Raw genomic sequence first — 17610 nt, 5'->3', positions numbered from 1 at the left:
ATAGGTCAGATTCCTTCAGTGCCCTGATCTCATCCAGACAAACAAACCCTTCCCATCAGCCTGCGCAACTTCCTTTGTTCTTTGAAGGTTTCAATTTCATTATTTTTTTTTTCGTGATTTTCATTTAGATGGCTATAATTTCTTTGATCTGTTTAGGTACAGTTACGTGAGCATTAAAGATGGGAAAAGATCCACAAACAGTGACGATGTAAGCTACAGAAGAAAGGGACTCAACAACACACAACCTGCTGTAGGTTCTAGAACCTGCTGTAGGTTCTAGAAGGATGCTTTACACTGATAACCTCAAGTGCTGCTAACGTCCTTACTCCCGGGTGCAATCTATTGATGTTTTAGAAAGATGGATAATCTGCTCTCATCTGCTGTAGATGGATATAGTTAGTCTTTTAGTCTCTTCAGACTAGAACATGGTATGGTGGTGAGTGATATCCCTCTGGGGTGAATGTGAGTGTTACCCGTTCTCTCGAGGGGTCTTCTAAACCTCATTCGTGGGAGCAGGTGTACCTCAGACCTGCGGGCAACGCAACCTCTTCACCAAGGTGGTCTTGTTCCAATTTGGTCGAATGCTTTTGACATTCCAGCAGAGGTGGGAAGCTATTGTTACAACGTGTGTATTTCACACTGTTCTCTGGGCGAAATTCTGTCAGGCCTGTTGAGGATCTCACCTCTCACATTTACTCTCTCAGGCGAGAGGAATGTTTGGACGGAGACTGAAGGTCAAAGTTGTTGTATTTGGCAGTGTACGTGGTGTATTAGCCCACCCACCTCTGCCGTCTTCCTGCTCGGCTCTCTACTCCCTGTCACTTCGGATGATCCCGCTCGGTTGAGCGGCGCGCGCTGTCCTCAGGCACCGACCTCGGCAGCTGCGCACCGATCGAAGGGCTGTCTTCATCCCCGCTGAGGATGGGCCTCACCGTAGAGGAGGGGAGGAGGGAAGGAGAGGAGGGGTGGTGGAGGGGGGGAGGGATGGCAAATGTAAAACGACAAAATCTGTGGATGCATGTGGGCTGTTCAAGTTCCGCATTTTGGGGAATAAAATAAATAGCTATGTTTCAAATTAAGAACCTTGGTGGGATGTGGGATGACTTAGTAATATGTTTTTATTTTTTCATTCGTGTTTTAGTTTAATAAACTTTTATTATCATCGTAACCGTAGCAGCAATAGTAGGTTAATTATGAGAAATGCAGTACTGTAGCGCCACCATGCGACCAAGTCAATGCTGAGTCTAATCATCCAACCTAACCTGGTGACACGTGCAGGTGTAATGTCAACAGTTCCTTGAAAGATACCCCAACATGCACTCTGTACACGCCTTGCCCAATCTGTAATAAAGTTTGGGGTTCCAATTTTAGGGCATTGCCTCATAAATTAAACCTCTAGAAATGGACTTGTGACTGTCACAATAATTTGGCTTTAATGTCTTCAATTTCCTTCGTCGTCATTATAGTGAATTGGATTGGATTTATTGATCACGTGACATAGTTGCAGGAGGTGAAGGCCGCCTCATTATTTGATGCATTTGAGTACTGATGAAAATTTCTGAAGATGTCTGACAGAGGGGACAATTCCACCTCCGTTTTTTGCAAAATATGCGGCATTGCTTATATTTTACCAGGTAAAGTATCTTTTCTGTTCTCTTTACTGCGTTTAATCCTCTCTATTTGGTGGGATTAAGTTTCAAAACCGACAATGGCTAAACAAAAACTTACTTTGTCAACCGTCAAACCGAACACCTGGCCTGTTGCTCCTACTGCGCAAGGGATGCCGACTACAGCGTTCAAGTGCTGGCAATGCTAGTTAAGCGATAGTAGTTTACAATATCTATTAGTAGTAGTGCACTATTTGCAATGACTTTTATGCAGTAAGTAGAGAAGTGCAACTTTGTATTGAAATGTCAAAAAATGCGTCTTTCACTTAGCTAAGTTAGCAAGCTAACGACTTCTGCGTTGTGAGGCGCAGGTGCAGGTGGCAGCACGCAGACATTTTCTCCAAGGCTCTCGCGTGGTAGCGTTTCGGCTTCACCAGTGTCAATTAATCAAGAATTCGTGTACTGTAACGGCCTGACTTGTATTATATGTTGAAGTAAAACATGTATTTTAATATATTTTTTCTCCAGAGGATGATGTCGTGGGTAACCTGCCCCAATTGCTGTTGTGCGGGCACATCTTCTGCGCGGCCTGCCTGCGGTCTCTCGAGTTCAAGAACGTCATTCTTTGTCCCGATTGCAAGGTAACGCTGCTCCATCAAAACCTTAGCAAACCGCAATTATACTATTAATGTACCATTGAATATCCAGTAGCTTATGGTTATATCTGTCCTACCTCAAGAGCATCCATGGTGTGCTTAATCATGCTGGGTGTGGTTGCAGGTCGAGTCCACTCTCCCAGAGGGGGGTGTGGAGGGCCTGCAGGTTGACAGCAGAGTCATCGGCCTCATCTACACTGCCAAGATGAACAAGACGAGGAGGTGAGGTGGTTCTCAAGCGCCGTCTGTCATTGACAACTCGTTTCTTGCTTTATTTGGCCGTTGACAAGCGTGTTTTGCTTGTTAGCTCTCGGATTGACCGACAGAGGCTACACAAAGTCAAGCCCTCGTCACCCGTCCAGGAGAACAGCACAGAGGCACCGCTCATGGCTCCCTCTGCACAGGTGTGTCTCCCAGGGGGGCTAGCCAATGCTTGCAGCCGGAATACATTTGCGTCCAATGGGTTTCATCAAATGATGTGTGTGTGTGTGTGTGTGTGTAGGCGTCTGATATTAAGGTTACCGAGGGGGTGATGGAGGACGCCCTCTTGCAAGCCTCAAAGAACATGGCCCAGCTGCGGGACATCCACCAGGTGACATTATCTCTCCTCAGAGTTCTAGTATAAGGCAGGGGGTGAAATTGCGACCATTTTGGTCGACCGAAAAATACATTTGGGAGCATTTGTGCGAGTGCAAATTATCGTTGTGGTCCGACCTGTTCTAATTTCACAAAACGTTTGCTAATTACCGTATTTTTCGGACTATAAGTGGCTCCGGAGCATAAGTCGCATCAGTCAAAAAATTTGTAACGAAGAGAAAAAAACATATATAAGATGCACTGGACTATGGCTGTGTCTACTACCGCGCACTTTACAAAGTACACTGCAATACAGTGCCATGCAAAACAGTGCACTTACATATTCAGTGCACTCCGTCGCTGATTAGTGCTGTTTCAAATTGAACACTTACGTTAAACACTTGGTGGAAGTGACGGACGCAAATCTGCTCGCGACACCCGCAAAACCTGCCAAAATGAGCGCGCTTCTCCACTCAAATGGGAAAAGCTGCCGAAAGGGCTCCTCCTTTTCCGCTACGTAGCCTCGATGGCGCCCGTTTAGGGCGAGTAGTGTCCATCGTTGTACACTGTTTTTTTGGACCGTTTGCAGTGCGCCATCTGGGTACTTTCAGTGCACTGAATTCTGCAGGTTTTGTGAGTGAAGCGCCCTAAGCACTGAAAGTCAGTGCTCGAAGTGCGCGGTAGTAGACACAGCTTATAAGTCGCATTTATTTAGAAACGTATTTCACAAAATCCAAGACCAAGAACAGACATTTAATTTGGAAAGGCAAGTTATTCAACTACACAATAGCACAACAGGCTGAATAGGTGTCCGGTATGTTAACGTAACACATCAACAATTATTCAGCTACACAATAGCATAAAGACAAGGTTGTCAAGTTTTATCAAAAGCCTGGAGTGAGTTTTTTGATGGTAAATTGGGAGTACCAGTGCTACCAAGCATACAAATTCATTTCAAGCCCTGATAAGGGGTGTGTCTACATGTAGCTAGCTGTATGAGGGGTGTGTCTACATGTAGCTAGATGTATGAGGGGTGTGTCTGGATGTAGCTAGCTGTATCAGGGGTGTCTACATGTAGCTAGCTGTATCAGGGCTGTGTCTACATGCAGCCAGCTGTATGAGGCCTATGTCTACATGCAGCTAGCTGTTTGAGGGGTGTGTCTACATGCAGCCAGCTGTTTGAGGGCTGTGTCTACATGCAGCTAGCTGTATGAGGGCTGTGTCTACATGCAGCCAGCTGTATGAGGGCTGTGTCTACATGTAGCTAGCTGTATGAGGGCTGTCTACATGCAGCCAGCTGTATGAGGGCTGTGTCTACATGTAGCTAGCTGTATGAGGGGTGTGTCTACATGCAGCCAGCTGTTTGAGGGGTGTGTCTACATGCAGCTGGCTGTATGAGGGGGGTGTCTACATGCAGCCAGCTGTTTGAGGGCTGTGTCTACATGCAGCTAGCTGTATCAGGGCTGTGTCTACATGCAGCTAGCTGTATCAGGGCTGTGTCTACATGCAGCTAGATGTGTCAGGGCTGTGTCTACATGCAGCTAGATGTGTCAGGGCTGTGTCTACATGCAGCTAGATGTATCAGGGCTGTGTCTACATGCAGCTAGATGTATCAGGGCTGTGTCTACATGCAGCTAGATGTATCAGGGCTGTGTCTACATGCAGCTAGCTGTATCAGGGCTGTGTCGGTATGGAAACATCTGTGTGTGGGTCTTATCTGCTCTCCAGACTTTGGTGAAGGGGCTGAGTTTGCAGGTGAAGAAGGAAAAGGCTAGACTGCAGAAGGAGTTGGACCAGGTTATGGACGAGGCTTATAACATCCTCCATCGCAGGTAACACTAACATCTACTCCATGTTTTAGAATGCCTCAGCCATGAACCCTCTGGGTTCCCTGTGTTTCTGACCTTGGTGGAGGTGACGTGTGTCAACTCCCCACAGGAAGGTGGTGCTGTTGTCTGAGCTGACCCACATGGAGCAGCACTTCCCCTTCAGCAGGCGTGTGCTGGGCAAGGTGGAGGAAAGGATGAGCTCCCTGGAGACAGCCATGCAGAGGGCCAAGCAGGTCCATCAGTTCCCCTCCCTGGAGAGCTACTGCCACCTGGACAGCGTACGGGCACACATGCATACTGTCACACACACACTCAGACACACATGCACACTGTCACACACACACTCTCAGACACACACTCTCAGACACACACTGTCAGACACACACTTTCAGGCACACACTCTCTGACACACACACACACTCTCAGACACACACGCACACTGTCACACACGCACTCAGACACACACCCACACTGTCACACACGCACTCTCTCAGACACACACACTCTCAGACACACACACTCTCTCAGACACACACACACACACTCTCAGACACACATGCACACTCTCAGACACACACTCTCAGACACACACGCTCTCAGACACACACTCTCTCAGACACACACACACACTCTCAGACACACACGCACTCAGACACACACCCACACTGTCACACACGCACTCTCTCAGACACACACTCTCAGACACACACGCACACTGTCACACACGCACTCTCTCAGACACACACTCTCAGACACACACGCACACTGTCACACACGCACTCAGACACACACGCACTCTCTCAGACACACACACTCTCAGACACACACACTCTCAGACACACACACTCTCAGAAACGGATGTACACTCTCACACACGCACTCTCAGACACACATGCGCACACACACACACACTCTCACACACATATCCACACATGCTCATACATCTGCACAAGCTTTCTCTCTCTCACACACGCGCACACACACACATCTGCACACTGTCTCTCACGCACATAGATAAGTCCTCTCTCTTTCTTGCACACAAACGTGTATTTAAAAAGCTACCTACATTTGAAAACAGACCTACGGCCGTGTCGTGGAGATGGGTACGTCACTTCAACAAAACATTTTTAAACATGCCGAAGACGGAGAATTGTTGGAGAACCCATCGTTAGAATGGGCATATGTTTTTGCATGTTGTGGTTAGGTCAACGTGCAAAAGATATATGGTCTTTTATTTGTGTAAATATTGCCAATTTGGAATAACAGTATTTTGAATACAATTATGGAAATACAAAATGACAGATTAATTATCTAAATACTTGTTAAACACATGCAATCTTACACACACACACAACTGTCACTACACCTGCCAGGAGCAAGACTGTGCATCTTCTGCTTATGTGTGTTTTCCTTTTGTACACGTGTGTGTGTGTGTGTGTGTGCCTAGGTGCTGGAGACCCTGCAGGCTCCAGTAGATGTTCAGTCCTTTGAAATGTACTGTCTGTCTCAGGGCTGTGGGTTGAGGTGAGTAGTGAAACATTCTGAGTACAGCCTGTGTGTGGGTGGTTCTTACATCATGCAGCTGTGGTGTGTGTGTTTGTGGTCTAGTTGGGCCCTCCAGCAGGATGTTCTGATGCACTGTCTGAAGATCAGTTCAAGGAAAATCAGGTTGTGAGTACTGCGTTGTACCTGAGCCTGCCCTTATCTCCTGTAGTGGACTGTATTATACTGTAGTTCTGAGGTGTTGATGCTGTACTGCCTCCCCTCCCCCCAGGCTGGACCATTCCCCTCCAAGCCCCCAGCTGCAGGAGAGGGGCAACCGGAAGCCATTCAGGCGCAGCCACACCCCCCCAGGGGAGGGCAGGTCTCTTAGCCACAGGGGGCCCATGCTCTCCCACCAGGAGGAGGAGAGCCTGAGGATTGGCACGCCTGCCCTGGGCCCCGCCCCCAGCTACGGCCCCGGCCTCGACTCCACCCCGAACGTCATCATAGAGGAGATTATTGAGGAGGACCACGGAACAGAGATTGAGGGAGGGCCAGGTAGATGGGAGAGACTGGAGTAGTTAGCACAGGGGTGTCGAGCTCCGGTCCTCGAGGGCCGCTGTCCTGCATGTTTTAGATGTTTCCCTGATCCAGCTCACCTGATTCGAATGAATGGTCGTTATAACAACCCTTTTAATTGAATCAGGTGTGTTGGAGCAGGGAAACATCTAAAACATGCAGGACAGCGGCCCTCGAGGACCGGAGTTCGACACCCCTGAGTTAGCATGTTGGGCTGGGGGGTGAGATGGAGGTTAAACAGATGTGTTTCCCCCTCTCCTCCTGCAGGCGCTGCTCACAGGGCAGGGCGTGAGGAATCCCCAGGTGAGTGCTGCTCCAGAATCACCTGACCTCTGACATTCGGCCACAGCTCAGATGAACCCCGTCCTCACCAGCCCAGCACAACGAGGCCACCGCTGGGGCACCCCTGCCCTCCAGGGTCACCCCCCCCATCCTCACCCCCGATTCTTACAGTCACCCGGCTTCTTACACACTCACCTCTATCCTTATCGAAAAGTACATTTTATGTATAACTGTTTGGATAAGTGATTCTGTAGAAAACTTTAATGTTTGGTGATTGGATAAGAGATGACAAAGTTGTTTGATGATGCTGGCAGTGATTGGGCCAGTGCTGCCCCAGCCCAGCGATAGACATAAGCCCGAGCGGAGGAAGGCGATCCCATTGGACGTCATCCCTGCCAATCGAGGGAAAGGTACGGGGAGGATTTAACCTGTTGAGATGCAGTAGAAGTGCACAGCCTGTAGGACAGTTGGCGACACAGTGAACGGGAATGTTTTAGGAGATTGTGTGTGTGTGTGGTGTGTATCTAGTGCTGCAGGAGTGGGTCGTGGTGACTCATGTGGAGAACCCAAATCACTTCTACGTGCGTCACGTGGCTGAGAAGAAGAGCGCTGTGATGCTGAGCAAGAAGATCAACTCTGTGAGCTCAGGGGAGCGCTGCCTGTTCACCACCAGGGACCTTCTGAAGACAGGTACGCAACACAAGCCGTCTGGGGGAGGGTGGCAATATTCAGGGGATTTTCAAAGTTGGAAACTTTCCATGGGAATTTACTGGAATTAATAGGAAAAAAACTGGACATTTGCAACATTTAATGTCTTCTTTGCTTGAGACTGGGGGGGGGGGGGTCGTGTCGCCTGAAGGAGCTGAAGCTCCGCCCCCTCAAATTTATTGAATTTAGCTAAATTAATTGCAGATATCAGAACAGACCCACCTGCAGTCTCTTGAGTGTTTTATGTATTAATTTATTTGTCTTTGCATCGTACCAGCTGAGTAACAGAATGCAACCATCTGTGATCTGATGTAGATTAGTCGCTGTGACGTAGATCGATCGGGTTTTGGCTCCGCCTATACAAAACCTGAGTTGAAAATTGAAGAAACACTTCAATGGTCTAACTCCACATTTCAGTGCGACAAAGTTTTCGCGCTTTGCACATGCTTTCAGGAACTCATTTCACATGTGTATAACGTACTGAGAAGCAAATCATGGAATTTGCTTTACAGGATCCTTAAATGTAGTTGGGACAAAAAAATATCTTTCAGCATGATCTTTGTTAAAACAACTAGAATTATTTCAATTTTAGTTGAATTTCTGTGCATTCCTCAATCGCATACCACAGCACCCTAGTTAGTGCTGAGCTATTGAGACTACCAGCCCCCCCCCCCCCTGCATGCACTGTGTATCCTTCATCACATCCACACACATGCCTGTGTGTTCCATGTGATTGGAGCCTGTGTGTGTGCGTGTGTCCAGGCTCTTTGGTGTTTGTCAAGTGGAAGGAGGATGCGTGGTGTCGGGCAGTTGTGACAGAGATGTTCAAGCGTGGTTGCCTGGACGCCGTGACCAGCTGCCCCGCCCCCCAGCTGTCCCGCATCAGGGTCTACTACCAGGACTATGGCTTCTCCAAGAACCTGTCCTTGCAGGGGTATACACACACACACAAACTCTGCGAGGTTCACACACAGTAACCCTGCAAAAACACACACATGCGCTACATTCATGAAACGTCCTCACTCTCTACGTCACTCAGGGATGAGGAGAGCCCCGACTTGTTCATCCGTGGGCTGAGCAACTGCCTGAGGAAGGTGGACGTGGCCTTCCAGCCCGAGCTGCGCCGCTGGCCCCCCCAGGCCATCAAGTGCTCTCTGAAGGACATTGTCCCTGCAGACCAGGTAACACACAACACCATGTGACGAAGGTGGCGGCATGGGGGGGTCTGACCGTCAAGCGTGTGAACAAGTGTTTTTGTGTGTGTCCAGGTGAAGGGCTGGACGGCGGAGGCCACGGACGAGTTCCGTCGCGTGGCGAGCTCGACGGCGGTGGAGATGCACGTGTTTGCCCAGGACCAGGACTTCCTGCTGGTGGACCTGAAGAAGGCGCCGACGGGCTGCAGCGCCAGCAACGTGCCCCTCTCCCTCCAGGAGTACCTGGTGTTCCTGGACGTGGCCAAGTACACACACCCTCCAGACGCTAGCAAAGATGTGTTCATACACACACACACACACACACACACACCAGTATGACTGACACGCACACAAATCCCACACCGATGGTGTGTAAGCTTTATAGTATAGATTCACGTGCGCGCATACACTGATCAAGTAAACCTGATGTAGCTGAAGAACTGCTGCAGATGGTGTTCTTTACCGTCACATCAGTCTGTCGCTGTCCCCTTCGCTCGTCTGCAGGTTTTACTCTTCCATGGCTTGGAACGCCAGTACGATGCCATGTGGCCGCAAGCCACTGCAGTACTACCCTCCGGTCTACCCCTGCACCCACCTGGAGCTCAACGCCATGGTGTCCCACATCAACGACCCCTCCCACTTCTACATCCAGTTGGTATGGAGCCATGTGTCTCTTCCTCTGTACACGTATGTCTCCTCTCTCTGTCTCTAGCTCGCTCTCTCTCTCTCTGACGGTCTCTCTGCTCCTCTCCCAGATGGACAACATGGAGTTCTGGCTTCTGACGGCCAAGCTGCAGGAGTTCTACGGGGGAGCGTCCCTGGAGGGCGTCCGGGAGGAGAAGGGTCTGGAACTGTACTGCCCCGACCTGGACCAGGCCTGCGTGGCTCTGTCTGATGACAAGACGTGGTACCGGGCCACGGTCATAGGTCAGAACCCAGCTGGACTGGATCTCTTCTACTGTTTTAGGCTTTGATTGTGTGTTTTAATGTTTCATAAGGTGTGTGTGTGTGTGTGTGTAGGCCATCCAGGAGGCAGGCATGTGGAGGTTAGCTTTGTGGACTTCGGCAACAAGAAGGTCCTTTCTGTGAACCACCTGAGGAAGATGAAGGATGAGTTCTTCGCCCTTCCAGCCATGGTGAGCCATCTCTCTGTGCCCACCCCTGACCTCCCACCCCTGACCTCTCACACCTGACCTCTCACACCTGACCTCCCACCCCTGACCACCCACCCCTGACCTCTCACCCCTGGAGCCTTGTTTAGAAGCGTTGCGTATGCACAAAAGCAAGCATACGCCACTTAAATGCAATTTTTTATAAAGCGGTGCCATGTGTAAAGGTGCCCTCCTCTTCCTGTTACTGATCCCAATGTTGGTATACCCCATGCCATGCCTGGTCGACCATCACCTAGGGCAGGGGTGGCCAATCCTGGTCCTCGAGGGCCACTGTCCTGCATGTTTTAGAGGTTTCACTGCTCCAGCACACCTGATTCAAATGAATGGTCGTTAGCAGGTTTCTGCATAACTAGATAACGACCCATTCATTGGAATCAGGTGTGTTGGAGCAGGGAAACATCTAAAACATGCAGGGCAGGGAGGCCCGAGGACCAGGATTGGGAACCCCTGACTTAAGGTAAACATTCCCCCGTCCAAAAACGATTGTCAATGAAAATAAAAAGCAAAGGAGTGTTTTGATGAACGCCGCCCCCCCACCCAGGCCCTCAGGTGCTGCCTGGCAGACGTGCTTCCTCTGGAGCAGCAGCAGGGCTGGAGCGAGGCCAGCACTGAGCGCTTCATCACTCTGCTCAACCACAAGCTGGTCACCGCTGTAGCCACCAGTAAGACTTACACTCTGTGTGTGTGCGAGTGCAACTGTGGTGGTGCATTAGTGGCTGTGTGTGTGCGTATGACTGCGTGTGTGAACATCGGTGTGTGTGTGTGTTATGACGGTGTGTGTGTGTGTGTTATGACGGTGTGTGTGTATTATGACGGTGTGTGTGTGTGTGTGCTCCCGTCCCTCAGAGGTGGTTCCCAGGAGCAAGGCTCTGCCGGTGCGTCTGTTCCTGAGCAGCAAGTCAGGCAACAGCTGCATAGCAGACCTGCTGGTCACTGAGGAGCTGGCCCGCTTCAACCAGGGGTGAGAGAGAGGCTAGCCCATCCCCATGGAGACACACACCTTTATGGTGACACATTACCATGGAGACACAACTCCATGGACACACACCTAGCTCTTCATTGATTGTTGGTCTGTCTGTGTTTTCCTTCTCCACATTCTTCCCTCCCCCCTCCTCTCCCACCAGAGTGAGACCCAGTGCCCCCCAGGCCCCCATGGGAGACGCGGTGGTGTGGGACCCTCCCTTTGAGGCTCTGCTGGGGGAAGGGGAGAGCGAGTCCCCAGAGCGGGCGGGGGACGAGGCCCGGGAGCTGCAGCCCCGGCTGGTGCTGCCGCCCAGCCTGAAGGACCTGCGGGTCAGGGTCACCCACGTGTCCTCCCCCGGGAGCTTCCACGTCCAGCTGGCCTGCAGCGACGGCCAGATAAAGAGGTCAGCCCTCACACAGCAGCCCTCACCCTGCGGGGCACAGCCCTCACACAGCAGCCCTCACCCTGCGGGGCACAGCCCTCACCCTGCGGGGCACAGCCCTCACCCTGCGTGGCACAGCCCTCACACAGCTGCCCTCACCCTGCGGGGCACAGCCCTCACACAGCAGCCCTCACCCTGTGGGGCACAGCCCTCACACAGCAGGGCACAGCCCTCACACAGCAGCCCTCACACAGCAGCCCTCACCCTGCGGGGCACAGCCCTCACACAGCAGGGCACAGCCCTCACACAGCAGCCCTCACACAGCAGCCCTCACCCTGCGGGGCACAGCCCTCACACAGCAGGGCACAGCCCTCACACAGCAGCCCTCACACAGCAGCCCTCACACAGCAGCCCTCACACAGCAGCCCTCACCCTGCGGGGCACAGCCCTCACACAGCAGGGCACAGCCCTCACACAGCAGCCCTCACACAGCAGCCCTCACCCAGCGGGGCACAGCCCTCACACAGCAGCCCTCACACAGCAGCCCTCACCCTGCGGGGCCCTGGAGATGACATGCATGCAGGGAGCTAGACGCTGGAGATATATGGACTGTAACATGTATAAGAGACTAATGATCCCGCAGTACATACATGAGGAACAAACACAGGTACATGTATTCAGTCATCTGTGTGTGTGTGTGTGTCAGGCTGTACGAGGTGCTGAAGCAGGAGTACGCTCGTTCAGAGCCCAGCGAGGTGGAGTGGCAGGCGGGCATGTTCTGTGCTGCCTACATCAACGGGGTGTGGGAGAGAGCCCAGCTGTGCAGCGCTGTACCCTCCAGCAGCATGGCACAGGTGCAACACACACAATACATAACACACAATACATGACACACACAATACATGACACACACAATACATGACACACACAATACATAACACACAATACATGACACACACAATACATGACACACACAATACATGTCAAACACACAATACATAACACACAATACATAACACACAATACATGACACACACAATACATGACATACACACAATACATAACACACAATACATAACACACAATACATGACACACACAATACATGACATACACACAATACAAAATATACACACAATACAATACACAGATGTATAAATCAACCATTTGACATGAATAGCTTGAGGTCTGTGCTGACCTCTCGCTCTGAGCACTGATGAGCATCATGGTCCTGCTGTGTCGCCCCCTGCTGCTGGTGCCAGGTGCTGCGCTGTGACTTTGGGAACAAGGTGAAGCTGCACGTGACTCACCTGAGGCCCCTGCTGCCCCACCTGGAGGGCTCCCTGGCGCTCGAGTGCACCCTCACCAACGTCAGGTACACAGACACACACACACGTGTTGCTCAGTCAGTTCATTGACTGACTTTAAATTGTCCAAAAAGGTTGCCTTGCTAAATGTCTGAAATGTATTCAGTGCTCTTTAACGTTCTGTCTTTTGCTCCACCCCTCTGTCCTCCTCTCTCCATCCCCCCTGCTCCACCCTGCTCTCTCCATCCTGTCCCCCCCCAGGCCAGCAGGGGGGCGCTCCTCCTGGACAGCCACCGCCTGCGACTTCATCTCCGAACACCTGACCGGGGTCACGGCCTCCATTACCATCCAGGTAGCACGTAGCCATGGCAACATCACGGGGGAGGGAGGGGGGGTCGAACTAAGGGTGACAGTAGACGAGGTAGGGATGAAGGAACGTTTCACTACCTCCTCTCTTCATCCCTGTTTCTTCCTCCTTCTCTCTCCTTCCTCACTCCTCCACCTCATTTGTCCTCCTCCATACTCCCCTCCTGCAGGAGAAGACAGAGAAGGGACCTGTGCCCGTGTGTCTGGTCTGCTCCAACCGGGCAGGGCAGGAAGTCAGCATAGCAGACTTCCTGGTCAGCGAGGGCCTCGCCCTCAAGGAGAGAAAACCAAGGTGGGTCCCAGACAGACCAACACACATCAAAATACTGTCTGATACGGACTTATGACACACAGGAGTAGCATTATACCCAGCGTGGAATCCATGGAGACGTCCATTTGACATTTTGCCGTCCATTTCGAATGTACAAAGTTCAGCTGAGGGATCAGTAAAGATGTGTTTGTCTATAGAAGAGAGACAGGATGCAAAGAGCTGTTCATTTAGAAACCCTCCTTCCTTTCCTCCCAGCCCCCCTAGTCTCTCTCCCCCCTCCATGCCCACGCTAGAGGAGCTTCCTGAGGAGACGCAGGGCGACGTGTGCCCCCCCGACCTCTCCTGCTCTCCTCCCGCGGCCCCCAGACCTGCCCCCCGCACCACCCCCGGCCGGGAGAAGATCCAGACCCAGCTGTACCGGCCGCCCGAGCTGCCCCTCTGTGGACACACCCAGATGAGCGTGTCTGCAGTGGGGGAGGACGGCATCGTCTACGCCATGACGCTCCAGGCTGGTGCGCTGTCCATCACCCACTCACTTTGTCACCTTCTCCCTCTGAAACCTGCATTTTCATGCTGTCCCATTGTGTCTGTGTGTGTGTGTCAGAGCGCCAGTTTGAGCAGCTCCGCGAGCGTCTGCAGCAGCACATGAAGACTCTGCCCAGACAGAAGCCCTACACCTGGAAGAGCGTGCTGGGCTGTGCTGTCATGGGCCCCGACATGCTCTGGTACAGAGGACAGGTGCTGGAGGTCATCGGAGGACACGTCAAGGTCAGACACGCATCCGGCCTGTTTCAACAAGGACATGGGGAGAGTTGTCTCTCGATCTGTATAATGTGTGTGTGTTGGGGTGGCAGGTGCGCTACGTGGACCAGGGTCTGGTGGAGAACATCCCAGTGTGTCATGTGTACCCTGCCCTGCTGTGTGACGACGTGCCCCAGTTGTGTGTACCCTGCCAGCTGCACGGAGTCATCCCGGTACCCACACACGCTAGTACCACACACCTACACCACACATGCTAGTACCAGACACCCACACCACACACGCTAGTACCACACACCCACACCACACACGCTAGTACCACACACCCACACAACACACACGCTAGTACCACACACCCACACAACACACACGCTAGTACCACACACCCACACAACACACACGCTAGTACCACACACCCACACCACACACGCTAGTACCACACACCCACACAACACACACGCTAGTACCACACACCCACACCACACACCCGTACCACACACCCACACCACACACGCTAGTACCACACACCTACACCACACACGCTAGTACCACACACCCACACCACACACGCTAGTACCACACACCCACACCACACACGCTAGTACCACACACCCACACCACACACGCTAGTACCACACACCTACACCACACACGCTAGTACCACACACCCACACCACACACGCTAGTACCACACACCCACACCACACACGCTAGTACCACACACCCACACCACACACGCTAGTACCACACACCCACACAACACACACGCTAGTACCACACACCCACACCACACACCCGTACCACACACCCACACCACACACGCTAGTACCACACACCCACACCACACACGCTAGTACCACACACCCACACAACACACACCTACACCTCACCACACTAGTACCACACACCTCACCATACTAGTACCACACACCTCACCATACTAGTACCACACACCCACACCACACCATCTCTCTCCCTCCCCTCACTCTCTCTCTCTCTCTCCCAGGTGGGGAAGGTGTGGCAGTTGGATGCCGTGGCTCTTCTGAAGGAGCTGCTCCTTAACCGCTGTGTGGACATGCAGCTCATGGTAGCGTGGCACACATCAGACAGCACACACACGCACCCCATTCAGAAAGGATCCACATGCACAACTATTCATTCATACATGAGCGACCTCGTACAGTACACATAAGATATAAACACACACTGTTCCGACCTGTGTGTGTGTGTGTGTGTGTGTGTCAGGACCAGCCTGAGGACCCCCGGGGATGCCTGATGGTGCAGGTGTATCTGCAGGGCTTGACCCTGAGCAGGATCATGGTGCATCACCAGCATGCCTCCATGGACCAGCCTGCCTCTGCAGACATTCAGGTGTGTGTGTTCTCAGCACTCGGACCGCCGGAACAGTCTCCAAGACCGGTTTGAATTTCAAAAAGCAAATATAAGCTACAACGCTTTTCAGTCCAGGATGTTTTTCCTGAGATCTATAGGGTAGACAACCCAAACCAAGTTTATTATAGAGCCATTATAGTACGTGATGATGACAGTCACTGCCAGTGTGTAGACGTGTGGTGGTTCTGAGTGCTCTGATGCTGACAGATGAGCTGCACTTCCTGTATGATCTAGTCAACTGCTGCTTTGGATAAAAGGCTCTGATGAATGGATACAAGTAACAGAGTGTGTGAGAAACTCTGGTGTGAGCCTGAACATGTGCCTCATGTGGTCATAGATGTTAAATTGAACATGTACATTTGCAACAACAAACGTGTGTGTGTGTGTGTGTGTAGGAACACGTGGAGCAAAGTTTCCCAGACCTGGACGACTGGGATATGGACACAGAGGTAGGCCACGTTCTGAGTCGAGCTCTCTTTCTCTGTACTTCACACACTGGGATGCTCCAGCTTGCCTTCTATGGGGAGGTTCTGCTGGTGGTGCTGGGAGATATTTCCTCTGCTGTAGCAAGGGTGTGATCTTGCAGGGCCTGGAAGCCATGGAGACGGTGCTGGGGGGGTTCTCCAACCCCTCCCTGCCTGAGGAAGGGCAGCGCTTCCGGGTCACGATCAAGCACCTGCGCACCCCCAACGAGGTACGTTCCGCCCACACCTGGGGAGGGGGGGAATTCTCCTTACCTCGTTCACAGGGGGTTAACCTGTGTTTGTGTCCAGGTGTTCCTGTCCCCTCTGGAACAAGGGGTGCTGAAGGTGGATGGAGAGACCCTGGAGGAGGCTCTAAACACGGTCAATGCCCACAGGGAGACCCTGGCCCCTCTCACTGACTTCCCCCTAGGTAGCCACCAACACCTGTTAGCTACACTCGGGCATGCAACCCCCACCTGCGACTGTTATTGGCTGGCCGACGATCATTGTGTGTGTGTTTCCCCAGAGGCTCCGTGTCTCGTGGCGTACAGTGATGGCTTGTACTACCGTGCCGAGGTGCTGGGCTTCGCTGGCCTGAACCCCTTGGAGGTCCTGGTCCGTCACGTGGACTACGGCTCAGACGACACCCTGCCCATCAACAAGTACTGCTGCCCCTGTACACCACTGGCGTGTCACATATACAGACTCGTGTCCCCGTCCCTTTGACCTGTCTCTCTGGCCCTTCCTCCCCAGGCTGCGTCAGATCCCCCCCCACCTGCTGATGTTCCCCTGCAAGGCCCTGAAGGTGCGCCTGGCGGGGTTCCAGCCCCCCAGGGTGCGCAGGGAGCTGGAGCGCCTGTCCTACAGTCCCAAGTGGAGCATGAAGGCAGCGCTGGAGATGGTCGACCTGCTGCACGGCAACATCACCGCCTCCGTCACGGTCTGGCACACTCTGAATCTATCTGACTCTTTCTGACGCTCCTCTCTTAGGCTACCTCCCAGTGTCTGACTTTCTAACACTCTCATACAGTTTAAATTCTGGCATTTGTCTTTCATCTGCAACACCTGCATCCACCTTGTCCATGTGATGTGCTCATGGTAGCAGTGGTGAACTGAGCCGGTATCCATGCTAACAGGTGCCGTTCCCCCCCCCCCCCCCCCCAGGCCACTGAGCCAGAGCTGTCAGTGTTCCTGTATGACGAAAACGGGGCCCTGGTGCACCTTCCCCTTCTGAACAAAGGCCTGGCCGACTACAACTGACAGCAGCTGTGATCGGCACCAGGGAGACAAGTGAGTTCAAGCAGTAAACCTGCCAAGACTTAACATGTTACTGGTGGCTGAGGTGGATAATACTGTCAGTTGCTAACCTCTCACACTGAATCCACGCAACTTCACTGCACCAGGGGCTTATGCTGTACCTCGTAGATGACATTCAGCATCATGTGATCCTGTAACCTTTGTGCTCCCAGAGTTCCAGAATGTTCTTCCACAGAGTTCCACAGTGAGATTATTTTCCCTGTGATTCCAGTGTTTTGTGTTACGCAAACAGTATTTAATTTAAGAAGTTTGGTTGTTTCATATTCTGTGTTGGCATCTGAAATTAATCCAAGGATTGATTGTAT

General features: G+C 52.0%; 1 protein-coding gene across 1 annotated transcript; it reads left to right on the top strand.

Moving 5' to 3' along the window:
- Positions 1-1545: 1545 nt before the first annotated feature.
- Positions 1546-17559, top strand: rnf17 (ring finger protein 17). The gene is made up of 37 exons (XM_047047805.1): positions 1546-1634; positions 2136-2248; positions 2388-2485; positions 2571-2667; positions 2766-2855; positions 4568-4671; positions 4778-4946; positions 6116-6192; positions 6277-6339; positions 6443-6708; positions 6997-7032; positions 7326-7421; positions 7540-7701; positions 8482-8653; positions 8759-8900; positions 8988-9178; positions 9417-9567; positions 9668-9839; positions 9933-10048; positions 10626-10746; positions 10931-11045; positions 11209-11451; positions 12137-12284; positions 12692-12804; positions 12998-13088; positions 13273-13394; positions 13629-13885; positions 13978-14141; positions 14228-14347; positions 15139-15219; positions 15378-15503; positions 15920-15973; positions 16111-16218; positions 16298-16418; positions 16515-16650; positions 16742-16928; positions 17153-17559. The coding sequence occupies exons 1-37, from the start codon at positions 1565-1567 to the stop codon at positions 17246-17248; spliced, it is 4788 nt and encodes a 1595-aa protein (XP_046903761.1). The 5' UTR covers positions 1546-1564; the 3' UTR covers positions 17249-17559.
- Positions 17560-17610: the final 51 nt, after the last annotated feature.

Source organism: Hypomesus transpacificus, chromosome 23, assembly GCF_021917145.1.
Source record: "Hypomesus transpacificus isolate Combined female chromosome 23, fHypTra1, whole genome shotgun sequence".
NCBI classification, from domain to species: Eukaryota; Metazoa; Chordata; class Actinopteri; order Osmeriformes; family Osmeridae; genus Hypomesus; species Hypomesus transpacificus.
This window is presented reverse-complemented; position numbering and strand designations above follow the sequence as displayed.

What these genes read in the sequence shown, in the direction of transcription:
- rnf17 (XM_047047805.1), top strand. Translation starts at nt 1,565, where the DNA reads ATGTCTGACAGAGGGGACAATTCCACCTCCGTTTTTTGCAAAATATGC. An exon ending in TATAACATCCTCCATCGCAG is followed by an intron (nt 4,672 to 4,777) that starts GTAACACTAACA and finishes AACTCCCCACAG; the next exon opens with GAAGGTGGTGCTGTTGTCTG. An exon ending in AGAGATTGAGGGAGGGCCAG is followed by an intron (nt 6,709 to 6,996) that starts GTAGATGGGAGA and finishes CTCCTCCTGCAG; the next exon opens with GCGCTGCTCACAGGGCAGGG.